Source organism: Wasmannia auropunctata, unplaced genomic scaffold (genome assembly GCF_000956235.1).
Source record: "Wasmannia auropunctata unplaced genomic scaffold, wasmannia.A_1.0 LD333485.1, whole genome shotgun sequence".
NCBI classification, from domain to species: domain Eukaryota; kingdom Metazoa; phylum Arthropoda; class Insecta; order Hymenoptera; family Formicidae; genus Wasmannia; species Wasmannia auropunctata.
This window is the reverse complement of record NW_012029405.1, coordinates 88,130-104,947: the sequence shown is the minus strand read 5'-3', so window position 1 is coordinate 104,947 and position 16,818 is coordinate 88,130. Positions and strand designations below refer to the sequence as shown.

The window sequence follows — 16,818 nt, the reverse complement described above, 5'->3', positions numbered from 1 at the left end:
AACCGGATTTACGTTTTATATTAAATTATTTTACGTTTTGTTAGACTGGTAACCCGCTGACACGCTGATTAGATTATACCGTAAGCTACCGGACTCGTAACTCCCTTTCCGCATAATTCTACGTACGCGTGGAAATTGCGCGCCGCCGCGCTTCCCAGTCGCTCTCGTTTCATCGAGGTGAAACTGCGTACGTGTCGATACAGCGCGAGATTCAACACTCGAGTGTCCAATTAAGTCAACGAAATGTACCCAACGAAAAAAAAAAAATTCTAGAACACGTCTTGGAATATGTTTTCGTGCAGAACGAATAAAGCTGATTTAATCGCCGTCAAATTGAAAAATGTAAAATCAGCGTCGCGAATGGAGATAACTTCATTAAATGCGAATCTTTATTTAATCACTTAACGCTATCATTGTTAACTCAATTATCATTAAATAATTAACATTAATACAGTTAATAATACAGTTAAAGATGTACATATTTATAATATATAATTTAAAATAAATAAATAAAAATGAAATTTATTATACCGAAATATTTCGTTTCGAAAGAGAGATATTAAACAGAGAAAAATTAGATAAATGATCAAACAGATTAGTTCGTGCTCTAGCGAGTGTCTTAACGTTGCGGAAATACACTTGTACGTCGTATCGTACGTTGTTATGCAAATTCGTATACGCGATGTGCTTGGCCTGTGGCGTAATTGGGTCGCGTGTTGAAAGAAGGAAGCGAAAGAAGAGACCGCGCGATCGCGTAAGAGGAGATATAAGTCTCTGTGGAGCGATAAAAGTGACAAATCTCGCGTCGCTCGGCCACGCGTGAAAGTGGTATTTAGCTGATGGCCACACGTACTCTAATTTCCGTGCCGGTCAAGAGGAGAAATTCGCGCCGCGAGATCTCTCCGCGCCGTCCTCGTGTCTAAATACAGCCAACCTCTCACGTGTTCACTATATGTTGCCAATCGTCCACTTGTACTGTAACTTATCAAATTTTTTTTTACCTTCTTAAAAGAATTCTTTTCTCTCGAGATTTTACTCGCGGGGCGAAATAGTTCTTTCATCCTGCTGTCGTCAAAATTGACAGGAGAAAACGCAACTATGTGATTTCACAGTCTGCTGCATTCTTATTGATCGGGGTATTGCGTGAGTCTGGCTGGGTGGCATCTCGGAAGCTTTACCGAGGTACGAAAATGTATCGTGGCGGAGAAAAATGACGGACAGCCGCGAGACAGCGCGATGTCACTGGTCCGTGATGGGGCACCACCCCGGAAAAAATGCCCGTCCACGCGAATCCTTTCCCCGTGACGTGTATCCCGTTGCGATACGCGCCAACGACACGCTTTCCGCTCAACCGGGTGAAGGCCGAAAAGAGAAAAAGAAAAAAAAGAATGATTTTTCATACGATGCACCGAGCGGATTTGCATATATTCGGATTTTCATTTAACAGAATTCAGAGTGCAGGCGAAACAATACGACGACATACGCGTCTTCAACTTTGCAAGTCTTTAGTCTTTAACGAAGTATCGGATAATTATGACAATGAACTCCTCGCATTGATGTGCAATCACGCGAGTCCTTCTACCGCCTCCTCTCGGCGTTAATCAAATCGCCGCTGACGTACTGTTTTAATAGCCGGTTCATTGCCCACCGTAATTACGAGTAACGTTTGGCGCATCTCGTTTCCGAGCTGAACCAGCTTCCTCCCGCTATCCCACATTTTTACCGTAAATCGAAGTAGGCGAATTCGTGTGAGCAAACATTAGAAAGCCGCGGATTTATAGCCGTTACATTTTTATTGTCGGATCGGTGATTTTAGACTTAGACACGCATCAAGTCAAATGTATCGGTCTCGAGAAAGTCGACAAAAACTTCCTTCTTCTAATTTCACTTGAAAATAGATTTAATGTCATGATATTAATTTTTATTATTCTTACTATCAAATTCCGCAGATAAACTGTCAAAAAGGAAACTGCAGATTCCGACGAAACGTAAGAGTATATAAAAAGCACTTCTTTTCAAAATATAAAAATAAAATTTAATAAAGTATATTAATTAATCAATCGTCACTTTCTCCTAAGAAGTGAAGAAGAAAATTAAAAGTCAGACAAATATAATAAGAGGAGTGAAAATTCATAAAATAAGAAAGTGCACGAGTTTAGACTTGCAATTAACGGATTCCTGGAATTATTCATGTAAGAAATCAATCTTTTGTGTCGTATTTTTTGAGCCGCGATATTTTTATTTTGTGCTTGACGTCGCGATATTCTCATTGTTGAAAATAACGCTCCATTAAAAACCTCGCTTTAACCTTGTCTCGTTATCGGCCACGAACTGCATCTTAGTCTCTCTTATCTTCAGCGAGCGCATTCGCGAGCGGTCGACGTTCAAGGTGACACGTGGAGGAGAGGATCCGAGTCTCATGCGTGGAACTGACCCGCGCAAGGTCGACTTGCGCGTTTCGCCACGCTGCAAAATGCGATTCGCGATACCGCCGCGACTCCGTTTCATTCACGACTGATGAATGATACCAGTGCCAATCGACCGAGCGAAACCGCGAACGAAGTCCACGTTGTGAAGAAGATTTATACAATATTAACGAATGTAAGAAGATTTAAGAACAGCCGAAAGGGCTTTCCCAAAAATTGATTTCATATTTAACGATTGTTGAATTCGAAGAAAACGCGAATTAGAAAACGCGTGACGTCCGTTTTACATCCCGTATACTTTGATCGCGACACGTTTCGCGTTAAATCTATAATTGTTCGAGTGTGACACTTTGAGTTAAATTAAACGCACACGTTGCGTCGTTTATTCCAACAAAACCGGGGATATCTGCCATATGTTGCGCTCGAATTTACGAGAGAATAAGTGTGTCAACGATACTGGATCAAATTAATATCCGTGAAGAATCGGCCAGTCGTACAGGCAATAAACATATTTCGGCTATCAATTTTACAATCTTTTTACCTGGATCTTTTTCGACGCGGAAATACGCACGTACTTTAAGTGTAGATTTTCCCATTACACGCATGAACGTTCGCGCCGCTCATTACGAGTGAAAAGTAGCAGCTATTAGATTTGCACGCAAAACCGGATCGTACGATAGAAACCGCGCGCGGTTCTCCGTTACAGCCAGCCGATTTTACTAACTTTCAAGTCATCGTCAAGAGGCGATTCGACGTTAGCGACGTGGAGTACGACCTTCAAGTTTTGAACTTCGAATTATTGTTGTTTTATGGTATTTCTCAATCGTATTTCCAACGATATGTATTTATTGTGAAAAAAAAATGAACAGAAACATTAGTTTATGCGAAATTGTCTTTGTATAATACAGTATAATATTTTTTTAACTACTGACGTAAAACGGAAATTTAAATATGAATGCGTTATCTCGAAGTCATGTATCGAAGAGCTCAACCGCGCTAAACGCTCGCCTCTCGGGTACGCGGGAGTGTAGTACCCGCGACATTACGGTACTTATGGATTACGGTTCACTTACATATACACCCATGCAAAACCGGATTTCGCCGTTGCCGCGTAATGCCGTAAAACCAAAAGCCCTCCGCAGGTCGTCCGCTCTTGCCGTTCAAGGAAGTCGTCCTCTCCGTTCCAGAAGAAGACGAGAATTTCGCTCGATTCTCCCGTCCATCTATCGGAAACACGCAGCTTCAGCTGTCCTAGTTCGGACCAGACCGAGACTCGCCGAGGCTCGCGCCGTCAAGGCCGTTCATCCGCGAGTCCCCAGAACGACCGGAGACAACGGTACTTCCGCTCCGCGACAGTCGAACGGCTGATCTTCCTCGGCGCTCCACGGGAGTCGCAGATTCTTCAAAATTTGTCGTCAGAAATCTTCAACCTTCTGGTAGCTTCCGACCTTTCTTAGCTCTTTCAATGAACGATTTAATGCATTCAGATCTTGAAACTGGTCCGCCCAGGCGTCTAATTTTTCCAAACGTGTATGGCTATTTCTTATCCCCCATAACGTTTTAGATAAATATCCAGAATTTTTCAGAAGTATCACAAATGTCAAAATATCAACTGATTCCTTCAAGGGATTCCTTAAATCCAAAACTTTCCCGGGTGTTTACGGTCACTTCTGATTATCTCCGCACTCTAGAAAACGGGATCTCCTACGGATTCAAACGTCGAGACTGGTCCACGAAAAAAATGCCTGTTTTTGGATAAAAATCTCCTGTGGTATAATCTTGCAGGGTATTTTCAGCCTCAAATTTTAAAGCAGAAGAATTCCTCGAGGTTTTTTTTTTTACAAATCACGCTGTTTTCCACTGATTTTTACCAGCTCGGCGAACACGTCCGGTCAGTGCGAGCGGGCGCGCGACTATGACTCCGAGCTAACACCGGAGTCACGCGCGAGTTAGCACCTGCCGGCAGGCTGGGTGACGCGGGTCGATTTCTCGACTGGAACCCCGCGATGGAAGCCCGCGAGCGGGGGTTCTCCGGTCGGTCAACGGGAGGGGACATGAACGAGGCGAGTCGAAACCGCACACCCGCGCCGTGTTCGGGTGCTCTTTTCCGATCCGGCTTCCAGAATCGGGTGTCCGCGCCCAGATGGAGAACAGCAACGCGAGAGCGATCGGGAAAACGGGCGCGCGGGTGACGGTCGGCCAACGAACTCGCGCGAGTCTCTCTCTCGGAGGCCGGTGCGTGCCACCGGTGCGAGCGCAGGAGGCGGCAGACCGGGACTCTCTCGCCGCTCTCGAGCAGATCGTCGAGAGCCCACCTGCTCTCGCCCGACGTTCGAGGTAGGGATACGACTCCGCGGCTGTCCACCGGAGAAGAACCTCTCTCGGATCGCTCGTCCTTTTGCCTTTCCTCGCGGTTGTCCTACTCCCGACTACGTTGAATCCTACGGCTTTTCCCGCTACGTTCCGATTTACCTTTCGATCTTTGGAGGGATCGACGTTAAATGGTCCTTGCAGAAGGTTCTTATTTTATTAGAGATTTTTATATTTGGATATTAAATGATGCTTGAGATACTTTTTCTTCTCTGTAAAATTTTTTAGTTCTTTTCATTTTATTTTTTCTTGTAAATTTTTTTATTGTTAAAATATAGATTTGCGAAAATTTTGGGAGAACACAGTAACAGTGTGCGTTTCTCTCTTATTATTTCTAGATATTGAATGAGAATTAACGGATAAACTTGCTCTGTCAAATGATCTTTTTACTTCTACTTGTTTTAAATAAATCTTAATTGCAAACAAATGGCATCTTTATCGAAACAATAGCGTAGCTATTGCCCGGCATAAAAATTGATATTCATCTTCGCTTGCTTTTTATTAGTTCGACGAGAAGACGACGCGCGCCTTCTTGAAAAGTAAGCGCGACCTAGAAAGCGTGCACGGGATCGAGTTCTTTTTCTTCAGGTGTGCATCTGTGCATTCCCCGTTAGTTCTCTCTCCCGAGATGCAAAAGGAAGTCTCCTCTCTCGAACAGGGAGATGGAAGAGAGAAGTCGTCGCCGCCGCGAGGTGGCACCGCTCTTTCCTTCTCCTTCGAAGTGACTTTATCATCTCCCACCGAGAGAAGGATTTCTTGCCTCGTCCTCGCTTGATCCCACTACACCTAACTGTAAAGAATTATTCCCTGCTTGTGCTGGACTGCGTTTCTTCTTTCAGGTGCTACCGCGAATCTGATCGCGAGTTCCGTGATCGCGGGTTCTATTCATAAGCGTTTATGAATAGAGGCTTATAATTCGAAAAAATTACCGCGCAACTTCCTGCGAATATTTCCGAACGATTCATCGCAGGATTAAGCGATTTTAAGTAGCAAGCGTGAAGAAAGCTCATGCGAAGAAAGTCTCTTTCAATCTTTTTCCTTTCTTCATTTCATTTTAATGACGCGGATTATTTCAGTATTTTCTCCTCTCGTAATCAATTAATCGAGCAATATTAGCAGTCCGAGCATAGCAAAGAAAGCCCAAAGTCATTACTTTTTATCATTTACACAAAATGTAAATTTATATAACAGAGAATATATAATTCAGGATTGTGTTATTTGTTCGTTTAACTTATAAAGATTTACTCACCGAGCGAATTATAACGTTTCTAATCGTGATATTATTACTAACAAAGCTCTTTCACTATTCCTCTCGCTGTAGAGATTGTTAGATTTCGCATTTTTAATATAACTGGAATCCGATAAAATGTCACGATTACTGGTTTGTTGGAATTAGCGAATGTGAAATAAATTAATCTAAGATCTTTTGAGTTCGTTGTTAAATCGCCTGTGAAATTAGGTTTGGCATACATTAGTCTTTCCACAATTTTGTATTTCTTGTAATCCTTGCGACTGGAATAAAACTAGTCCGAGCGGTCCCCAGTTGACGTTGACGAGCGTTCATGTCGAGAATTCATCACTCACCTACACGTAGCCTGTCTCTTATTGAATAAGCCTTAGACTGTCACCTCGATTTTTGTCAATTCGAGAACCAGTCAGATCGGTATTGCGCAATATGTGTGCACGGAGCGCAGTAGAATTTTCCGTAATTTCCGACGTGTATTGGAACTCGTTTTTGTAAAATATTTTTGTAAGTAACACCTGGTGGTTAAACTGACGTGTACAAATGCATACATATAAATGTATGAATGAACATTTATTGCACCGCAAATTAGCAATAAACTTGAAATGTCTAAGCATTATATAAGTATTACGGATTAATATCATGTAATACGGTAACATAAATAGCAAATAAACACAACGTGAGATTTGTCAGCAAGATATGTGAAAATTTCCTTTTTATTAACGTTTATCTATTGTCTCGTGGGAGAAAATAGAACGTTGCGACGAAGGAATTGTCCTACTGCCCCGTGGTATTGTACTTTTATAAATTGTTCTATTTGCTCCGCCATGCTCTTAGATTGTGTCATGCTCCGTCGCCTTCGTCGATTTATATTTGCAATGCAACCGCGAGCCAAAAGTCGTTTGCACTTGTCAGGAAAAACTGGAATTAGATTCTTCTTTTTTTCTGCAATCATACGTGTCGCGAAAACAACGCGTGATCTTAATCTTAACGTACATTTTAATTATAGCGTGGATTTCCATTTGCTCGTTCATAATGATAACATCGAGATTGACACGTAAAAACATATATTTCGATAATTCGATTCTGTTCACAGGGCAAAAAAAACTGAAGGCTTTCCTAAGCGAACGCGATCGACTTGTTATTACGTGCCATCAGTAAATGACTGATTCTCCGCATGGTGAAAGTTCGAGAATATGGAGCGCAATTATGACAAATGCCTTGTTTATGGCAAGTGTTGTTTTCTGCATTCCAATCGCGCTTTGCGCGAGCGAGCTTGAGTCTGGAGCTCCAATATGAATATCGTCAAATGACGCAAATATAATTCTACGTGTAGTATATAACGGACAATTATATAGACATTCTAGACTATTGTGACCATCGGGTGGGCCTAAATTAAATTTGTTTTATACTACAAAACTTAAAATAAGTTGTATCTCATATAAGATATAAATCTTATTTATAACAATTTATAATAATACTATAAGGTTATTATATACTGTCAAATAGTTACAAGAAAGAGTATTGCCGGATTGCCTATAACGGCAGTTAACGATCTGAAATTACAATAAAATTGCTCTCTTTTCCGCTGCTTCATCTGGATCGCGGCGCAACGGACGTCTTCGTTGCAATCATGATTGATGAAAACCCGCGTATAATTACACCAAAGGTGCGAGGAGGCGTACGCGTTCGGCGTAACGCAAAACTTTCTCGCGGTCAATAAACTTTCCGCGATAACCGATAAGTAGCCATCAAGGTGAAAACGATTAGATAAGTATATATGGAATCCTTTGACGAGCGTGTGCACATCGTGAATGCGCGCGATGCTGTAGACTCGTTTCGGATGCTGCAAAACATTCAATTTCGACGTAAAGCGAAACGAATTCCTGTTAAATTACAGCATTGCCATTCAGAATGAAAATATGAAAATTACTGTGATTGTAATCTTTACAAATCCGTAAATTAAGATTACGCATCGATTTCTTCATTTTATGTTACAATAAAATGAAGAGATCGGTGATATTGCTATCACTGTTATTTACTTACATAATTAAGAATAAATATGTATATGTTTCTCAGTATCTTAACATTCTTATTATTTCCTGTTTTTTAAATCCTGCACATACAATAGTAATATTTTATTACGTCATTATGTATAATAAATGTATGATATTGCAGAGAAAAAGATTTGCAGCATCAGATTGATTAATTTAAATTTGTAAAGATTATGGCTCCAGCTAATTTATTTGTATAATGCAATTATTGAGAAAGAATAACATGATGATTTCATAAAACGATTAGTTAGATTATATAAATGTCATAAAACACGAATATATGTTGTATTTACATATTGTATTATACTTTGGTACGACATTGAATGTAACAAACAAGTCGAGCTCGTAAATTTTTAATGACGTTAAGTAACCAACAAAACATCTATCTAGAGTGTGACACATGCTGTTAATACATGCCTTGTCTGCTTGTAAGCCTTTCTTAAAGATACGAGAGTTTCAACAGTAAACACGATGGAAATCGAATCAGTTTGCATCTAATCAGTATGCAGATGTAAACTTATCGCGAAGGAATCTGAAGGAAAATTTACACAAGAAATTCATTAATCGCTTTTAACGTTTTAAAATTATTAGAAGCGTTATCTCAGGTGTCAATTATTTCATTTATAAGTCTAATTTTATTATAATTTAAATACAAAATAAAAGTACATTAAAGAGCATATAACGGTAAAGAAAAATGTCTCGACGAAAAATATTAAATAGAATTGTATAAAAGTAATTTAAAGAACTTTACTGATAGAATACCGCAATAACGAAATTCATCGGACGCTCTCACGGAAAATATCTGACGGTGTTGGAGACTGATTTGAATACGGTTCACACAGCTCGTTAATATCGTACGATGAGTTTCGTGCCGTTGCGAGGGGCTCGTCTGGGCCGCGAGAGGCCCGACGATAAATTCCATAGTGTAATGTGGTATTTCTGGCTCTTCGACTGGTTATCAGAGCCAGCCGTGCCTATTAACATGGCCGTGCCTACCTGGATAGTCGCGCTCGATTGGTCCAGGAGTGAGTAAACATGTTTTTGTATAATACCGATCTCTTATCGTCATTGCGTCACCTAAGGACGACCACGTTCGTATAAAACGAGGGAGTGGCGCGGAAATCTCTGTATTCCGCTCTAGGAAAAGAAAACGCTCTGTCCCGGACAAAAGAATCACTGACGTTATGAAGGACGAGCTTAAGGTAGCAAAATCGTTTCTGACATTGACTTTTTTCATGAAAATTTCTTGTTTGTAGTATGCTAAGTTTGTTGTATGTAAAGAAAGGCTGTCGTTTATCGTGGAAATAATAGCTGGAAAATTATCTAAGAACCAGTTATTTCATCTTTGAATAAACTATGTGATAAATTTATTTGATAAATTAACACATAGTTTATCTGAAGGTGGAACAACCGGTCCTGAACTAAATTTTTAAATGGTGTTTTGCGAGTAGCCTAAATTTTTTAAATGTAATTTTGTTTAGAATTTAACATAGTATTTCTCGTTTTAAGCGTGTAAAATAATCAAGAAAGAACATTTTGATATAGAAAAATGGTATAGAAATCGCTGAAATCTAAAGAAACTTGATATTGCGAGAGTGTGTTAATTTAACGGGAAAAAGATGGCGTGCTTGTTCTATCAAGAAGTATCTTTTAGTATCTCACGGGATTTGGTTGTGAGTTCTCCAGCGAGGATGAGCGCTGTCCAGGAGCACTGCCTATTGGGCAGAACAATCCGCAGAAGTGTCCATACGGTCTTTACGCCGAACAATTGTCGGGCACAGCATTCACCGGTGAGTAAAATCATCGTCTTGCTCAATCCTTTCAACATTTTTGATAGTAATCTGTCTTAAAGAATACTTGGTATTTTGATTACCTGATTCTTACATGGTATCCATATTTATACATTAAACGAAAATTCGATCAGTCTAAATTTAGAATTTTAAAAAATATAATTTGTTTCAAAAAAAGCAAAAATCCGTCAATTAGGATATAAATTAATACATGTAATGTGAAATAAAAGAAAAATTTTATTTTGTCTCAGAAGAGATAAATTTATTTTTAGCGCAAGTGCCGATTAGATTTCTGTCTCGAGTCTTTAATTTGTCTCTTATCAGATTTTGATAAAACGAAAAGTCTTAAGATCCCACGAATTTTATACGTAAGAAATGTCATATGATTCGGATTTCTTATTATCGCGATGAATCACTAATTCCATGATTTTTTATTTGTTTTTAATTTAATAAAAATGTTATCACTCAGAAGCGTCATTATTTCCACTTTTTAGTTCCGCGTAATCAAAATAAAAGATCGTGGCTCTATCGGATAAAACCCTCCGTCGTTCACACTCCGTTCGAACCCTTCACTCGAGGCAATGGTGCCGAATCTTATCTCAGAAATGATTGGAACGAGACTCATCCCAATCCCAATCAGGTAAATTTCCGTAATTTGGAATTCAAGAGCACTAACGATCTAACTAGGCAATTAACATAATTATAGCTTTTTAGTTTTTAAATTTTTATGAAATTTCTCTTTCTTGATATTTTTAAATTTATAAAAAGAAATAAAACAGATCTCTTTTGCACTGAATGCTTTAATCTACGATTTATGTAAACTACTGGGAAGATTATTTCTGTGAAGTGCTAATTGTTCACGATTTAGCTAAGATGGAAGACTTTTGACGTTCCGACTCGACGAGATCCCGAAGTCGATTTTATCGAGGGTCTTCACACTCTGTGCGGTGCCGGTGATCCCAAGATGCGCCAGGGCGTTGCGGTGCACGTGTACTTGTGCAACGCGTCCATGAAGGACAGGGCTTTCTACAACGCCGATGGCGATTTTCTTATCGGTAGGTGGTAGTAGGAGAAAGTAACGCTGACTTTTTCCCGAGGAAAGAAAGAATGTACCTCAAATTTCGAGTCCGATTGCAGTGCCACAGTTGGGCGCTCTGCAGATCACCACCGAGTTCGGCAAGATGCGATGCGAACCGAACGAGATATGTGTCATTCAGCAGGGAATGCGATTCTCCGTGACCGTCTTCGGTCCGTCCAGGGGTTACATTCTCGAGGTCTTCGACAATCACTTCCAGCTGCCAGAATTGGGTCCGATAGGTAAATCGATCGTCGATTCGAGGAATTAATTAAAGTTGTCTAGCACGTCTTCTGTTGAAACTTGAGAAAATTAATTCGAATTCGCGCACGGAAAGAACGATTTTGTTGAAAGGTCTAAAAATTTTGCTGAAAACAGATCTGAAAATAATTTTTTGTTGAATCATCAAAATAATTTGTTGGAATGTTAAAACTGATAAGTATTGCTATAAAACATGTTTTGATATTCTAGCAATCATTTTGACTTTCGCACAAAATTATTTTGATTATTGAAAAAAATTATTTTCAGATCTGGATTCAGCAAAATTGTTCTTTCCATGCGGAAAACATTTCATCTTCGAGACAAAGCTTATCGAAAAATAACATAATTTGTGACTATGCTGTTGCTGAACAACTAAATTTCTTCCATTGGGAAGATTCAATAAATTAATGTTTCTTTAATGAGCGTATTAATGAACTGGGCTAATGTATAGGAGCGAATGGCCTGGCGAATCCGAGAGATTTTCAGACGCCAGTGGCTTGGTACGAGGATCGCGAGATCGATTACGAGATCGTATGTAAATATCAGGGGAAGCTATTCGTGGCCAATCAAGGCCGTAGCCCCTTTGACGTGGTCGCGTGGCATGGCAATTACGTACCTTACAAATACGATCTCAATAGATTCATGGTCATCAATTCCGTCTCCTTCGATCACTGCGTGAGTAAACATCGTCATACGCAGATTTCCTAACGGCGCATTGAGATTGAGATGAATTTAAAAAGAAATTTCTACAAATTGCATAAATTTCACACATAAAATAAAAATTATTTTATATGCGAGAGAACAGAAATCGCAGACGATTGAATATTATCTTTAACAATGAGTTGCATTTCTTCCTTAATCCTTTTCAGTATATATTTTAGATTTTATCGTAATAAATGTTTATGCTAAATAAAGTTTTTTTTCCCAATTCTTCTGCATATTCATCGGATTTTTCGAATTCGATTATGATCTCGGAATGTTAAGTAGCTCAATTAATTCCGCAGGATCCTTCCATCTTCACTGTGCTAACGTGCCCTACTAACAAGCCTGGAACCGCCGCAGCCGATTTCGTGATCTTTCCACCCCGATGGTCCGTGCAAGAACACACTTTCCGGCCCCCTTATTATCACCGTAAGTATATTCTTAGAAAGTATATATCTTCTGCGTTCGTATACGCGCCGAGGCAAAGATGAAACTGATCGGTATAAACTTTTCTTAACACGATTTAACGTGTAAGGGAAATCAAAGTGTATGTTTAACAATTATGTTTAACAAGATTATTGTGAAACATTATTGATATAACTATAAATGCTCCACAATTTTCATTATAGTTTATTTAAATTTACAATTCCAAAAAAGCAAACTTGATAAATATCATTTTATCGATATATAAAAATATATTAAAAATGTAGGAATTCAGTTAAGGATTACTTATTAAATTGTAGTTAAAGGACGTCTTGTGATTGAAGGGATACTTGAGATATCTTTTAAACCTCTTTCAGACGTCCTTTCGATCTTTGATTTGCTTCGTATAACCACTCGGTAGTTATTTTGATCAAACTGCCGATCCGTGACGCGTTCACTAGGTACGGTCGCCGAGAAATTGCGGATTCTGCGGCTTTTTTTCCTCTTGTCTCCGGTCTCATGGGGTCGATTACGCGCGGCAAGAGTTCGAGCGCGAGTGCTCGACGTCGAACCCGACTCGGCGGCAGCGGCGTCTTCGTTCCAGAAGAGCGCTCCTGAAAATTGTGCAACCGAGTTGGCTCGGAGAAAACTCGAAATTTTTCCCGACGACCGATCGCACAATGTTTCTCTTTCTCCGTTAGGTCGTTTCACCGATATCCTGTCACTGCGATCACGATCCGATTGATTATGACGAGACGGGACGGGCCACTTTCGTTCGAACGTCGCGGTTGTCCTCATCGCCATTGCAGTACTTCGCTGCATTATCGCGCTCTCTTATTGAGAAAGTCCCATCGCGTGTAAAGAGAAAGACGCGTGGGCACGATGGCTATCAGCGGGGATGCATCCTTACGAGTTAAGTAATTGAAAGCCATGTGAAGCGGCCATTATCGGTGTCTTCAGTGTCCATTCCGTTCTACAGGAGTTACGCGCAAAATTATAGGATGGATCGGGGTAACCGCGAGATAACGGACTTAAACGCGTGATAGTATTTTCCGATCGTAAAATTAATACTGATTATCGGAGATCTTATATTAAGACTGACGATGGTTTAATAACTATGATAAATAAGCGGAGAAAGTAATTACCATTTTTGTCTCATTGATGAATATCAAAAGTGTTTATATGTATATGCTGCTTATATATAAAAGGAAATATGCATACCTAATCGGTAATTATTGTGAAATCGATAAAAAGTAAACTACGAAAAGATGATAAAAAATCCCGAGATATTTTACTGCCAGTACAAATATTTCATGAAATAAAAATCAATGACAATTCTTAGCTAAAAATAATTTGTCTTTAATGATAATTTTAATTATATGAGTAAAGATTTTTAATTATTTATAGATTTTCTATTAATTATGTATACTTTTTATTTAATTATTTAATTCAGTTTCTTTCGCTTCATATTTAATTCCATTTTATTTTTATTATTTTCTGAATACTGCAATTTAATTAATAATTAATTTATTTAATAACTAATAACTTAATTAAAACTGAGTCTTCTTTATATACAATGCATTGATATTCAATTTTGTTTTGCTAATGTTGCACTGCGCAACAACGTACGAGGCAACATGTATCTCGGAATACACGTTTGAACACTATAGTAAGAGTTAGCCGTTCGCTGCTTTCTCCGAGATTTGATAACCAGTATAGCGGCGTATTCAATGCGGACCATTCTCCACGTTAATGAATAAGCCGGCGGCGCGTGGAGAGCGATAATATGCAAAATACGCGTAATTTCCATTGCAGATTCCGGCCGCTGCGTCTCGTTGCGCGATCGCGAATTGCTCGTGACGCATACGTGCCCGTTTCGCATGTCGAGCGACTTGTCGATGATATCCGACAACGGTGAAAATTAACATTGACAAGTTGTTCTGATGATACTAAACGAGTCATCTGCCAAAACCGGATGGTACTCGTTTTGCGAGAAGTTCTGTCGAATATCTGACATTTATAAAGTCAAATCGTAGCTATTATTTATAAAGAATTTTATCGGCGACTTGGAACTCATATAAACAACTATCGACACATTAGTAATTTTTCCTTGTATTTTTTAACAAGACGCAAATATTTCCCAGAATTAATTTGCACTATTGATGCAGATAATGACTCAATAAATAATAGAAAAAGTGACGGTATAAATCAGTTTCTCATTGAATAAAATTCGAAATAAAATAAAAAGCACACTTTTTCTAATTAATAGCAGGTATCGTGTATTATATTTTTGTTAATTTTTTTTCTTATCTAATTTCTTTTACAATTATTCATATCTCATTCTCTTTTTTCTTCTCCTTTATACACATATATAAATTTATATCTGTACAATTTATATATATTTCTGAACAAGCCTGACATTCTACTGTTGGATTCTTAGGAAATTGCATGAGCGAATTTATGGGATTAATAAAGGGTCGTTACGAGGCAAAGGAGGATGGTTTTTCCGCCGGTGGTGCATCGCTACATTCTGTCATGACTCCGCACGGTCCTGATAAACAATGCTTTGAGGCTGCGTCCAAGAGCGAGCTGCTGCCAGAACGGATCGCTGACGATACGCAGGCATTTATGTTTGAGACCTCGTATAGTATGGCTGTGACAGAATGGGCTAATAAGATTTGTACTAAGCTGGACGATAAGTATTACAAGTGCTGGCAGGATCTACAGAAGCATTTTAATCTCACTGATAAGGAGGCCAAAGTTGCTTAATCAACAACAATCAATCAGATGCCTCTATCTTAACGCGTTTATGACGAGAAAGAAAGGCAGTCTGTAGTCAGCTCTTAAGATAAATCTTTGGCACCTCTTTCTCCCTCTCTCTCTCTCTCTCTCTCTCTCTCTCTCTCTCTCTCTCTCTCTATCTTGCAGCGGAAAAATCGCTAAGACCATTATTTTTGGATGACGAGTTTATTTTAGCAGCTCTATCCTCTATGTCATCATCGAGAAAAGAAAAAATTATCTTAATGATTTATTTTGACAAAAAGCAAAAATAGACGTCAGAGCCTTTTCTTTGATGTTTTTCTTACGACTATGTGTTGTCAAAAATCTTTCAAAAGTCTTTCAGATATTTCTTATAAATTGTTATTATTACTGGTGTACAACAAGTATTAATATTTTTGTTGTCTTGGGAGTACACGTTGCGATCTTTTTCTTCTCCGATTGTTTCTGTCATGGTGTATTCATGAAGATATCGTGCAAAACTGCAAAGTTATCTGGTGCGTGTAGCTGGGACTAATTATAAATTCGCCAACATTGCGTTCGTATACGAGGAATGTTACTAGGTGCAAGGAACTTTTAATCACGTTTACCTCTTACCACGATATGCAATTGACGAAAGTCTATTAAATTATATGCTTATTACTGACATTTAAAGATACTGAAACTACTTATTTTGTACGATGAGTAGATACTACGAAAATTTAATAATTATAATACGTTATAGCATTAGCGATAGTTAAATTTTTAATTATGCTTTTAAACATGCCAACTATCGAATGAGCTCTCCTTCCCGCCCCCTCTTATGTCCATTTCTATAGATTAATTTTAATTTCGGCTTAATTTACTCTTTATCTTGGTTATTTTAGTTTAGAAAAAGATAAAGAGTAAATTAAATCGAAATTAAAATTAATCTACATTGATAAAAATGGATATTAGAAGTCAAATGATCAACTCTATGAAATGAAAACTAAAAATTTATGAAATTATAAAATCTGTGTGCCCTGGTAAAATTAAGAAAATTATAAAAGTGGAGTTGATCAGTTTAGCTTTTGAGAGCTCTAATATTTCTTTCAATTAATGAATTGTATTAAATTAGTAAATTCAAAATATAGGATATTTTATTCAATAATCAAATAATTAACTTCTATAATGACAATGAGAAGAGTTAGCTGTTTGAGAATGTCATGAAAATCATTATTACATAACTTTGAGTATAAATATCTGCGCGACTGTTATCATAAAAGCGGTATCCTTGTGTGTGTTAAATCGACGAAATATTTAATACGAAAATAAAACCAAAATAATAGAATATAAAACTTTGTCATGAATGACTCATCAAATTTATATTAAAAAACTGATATACTACTTGAATTGCTGCAGTACATTGCATTTATGATTACAAGAACAATACGTGTTCACAGCGAGATAGTGAGCAATAAGATTACAAATGTCGTTCTATCTGATTGTGAGATCTGACGTCCGTATAAACGTTTATGAAATCATTTCACCGATGAAGATAAATAAGAATCATATTTTCCATTGTATTTCAACGCGTGCGACAATTTTATTGTTTTAAACGAATTCCGTATTTCTATAATAAAATTGTATATAAAATAAAAAATAATAACTTTCCTTTTCTCTCCTTTTCTTTTGTCTTACTCCAATTATATCTCACGTTTAATTTCCGCAGTTGAAA

General features: G+C 38.3%; 1 protein-coding gene across 4 annotated transcripts in view; it reads left to right on the top strand.

Annotated features, from left to right (window-relative positions):
- The window catches only part of LOC105459977 (homogentisate 1,2-dioxygenase), a 118,566-nt gene extending 101,823 nt beyond the window's left edge, over positions 1-16,743 (top strand). For 3 of the 4 annotated variants that reach the window (XM_011706381.1, XM_011706380.1, XM_011706379.1), the window contains 7 exons: positions 9,748-9,883; positions 10,378-10,523; positions 10,752-10,938; positions 11,021-11,200; positions 11,671-11,894; positions 12,224-12,350; positions 14,785-16,743. In XM_011706381.1, the coding sequence (XP_011704683.1) occupies positions 9,748-9,883; positions 10,378-10,523; positions 10,752-10,938; positions 11,021-11,200; positions 11,671-11,894; positions 12,224-12,350; positions 14,785-15,113 (1,329 nt within the window). In that variant the 3' untranslated portion in view covers positions 15,114-16,743. Of the gene's footprint in view, positions 1-9,170; positions 9,296-9,747; positions 9,884-10,377; positions 10,524-10,751; positions 10,939-11,020; positions 11,201-11,670; positions 11,895-12,223; positions 12,351-14,784 lie in introns of those variants that run through there. The other variant, XM_011706382.1, reaches the window with a different exon arrangement.
- Positions 16,744-16,818: the final 75 nt, after the last annotated feature.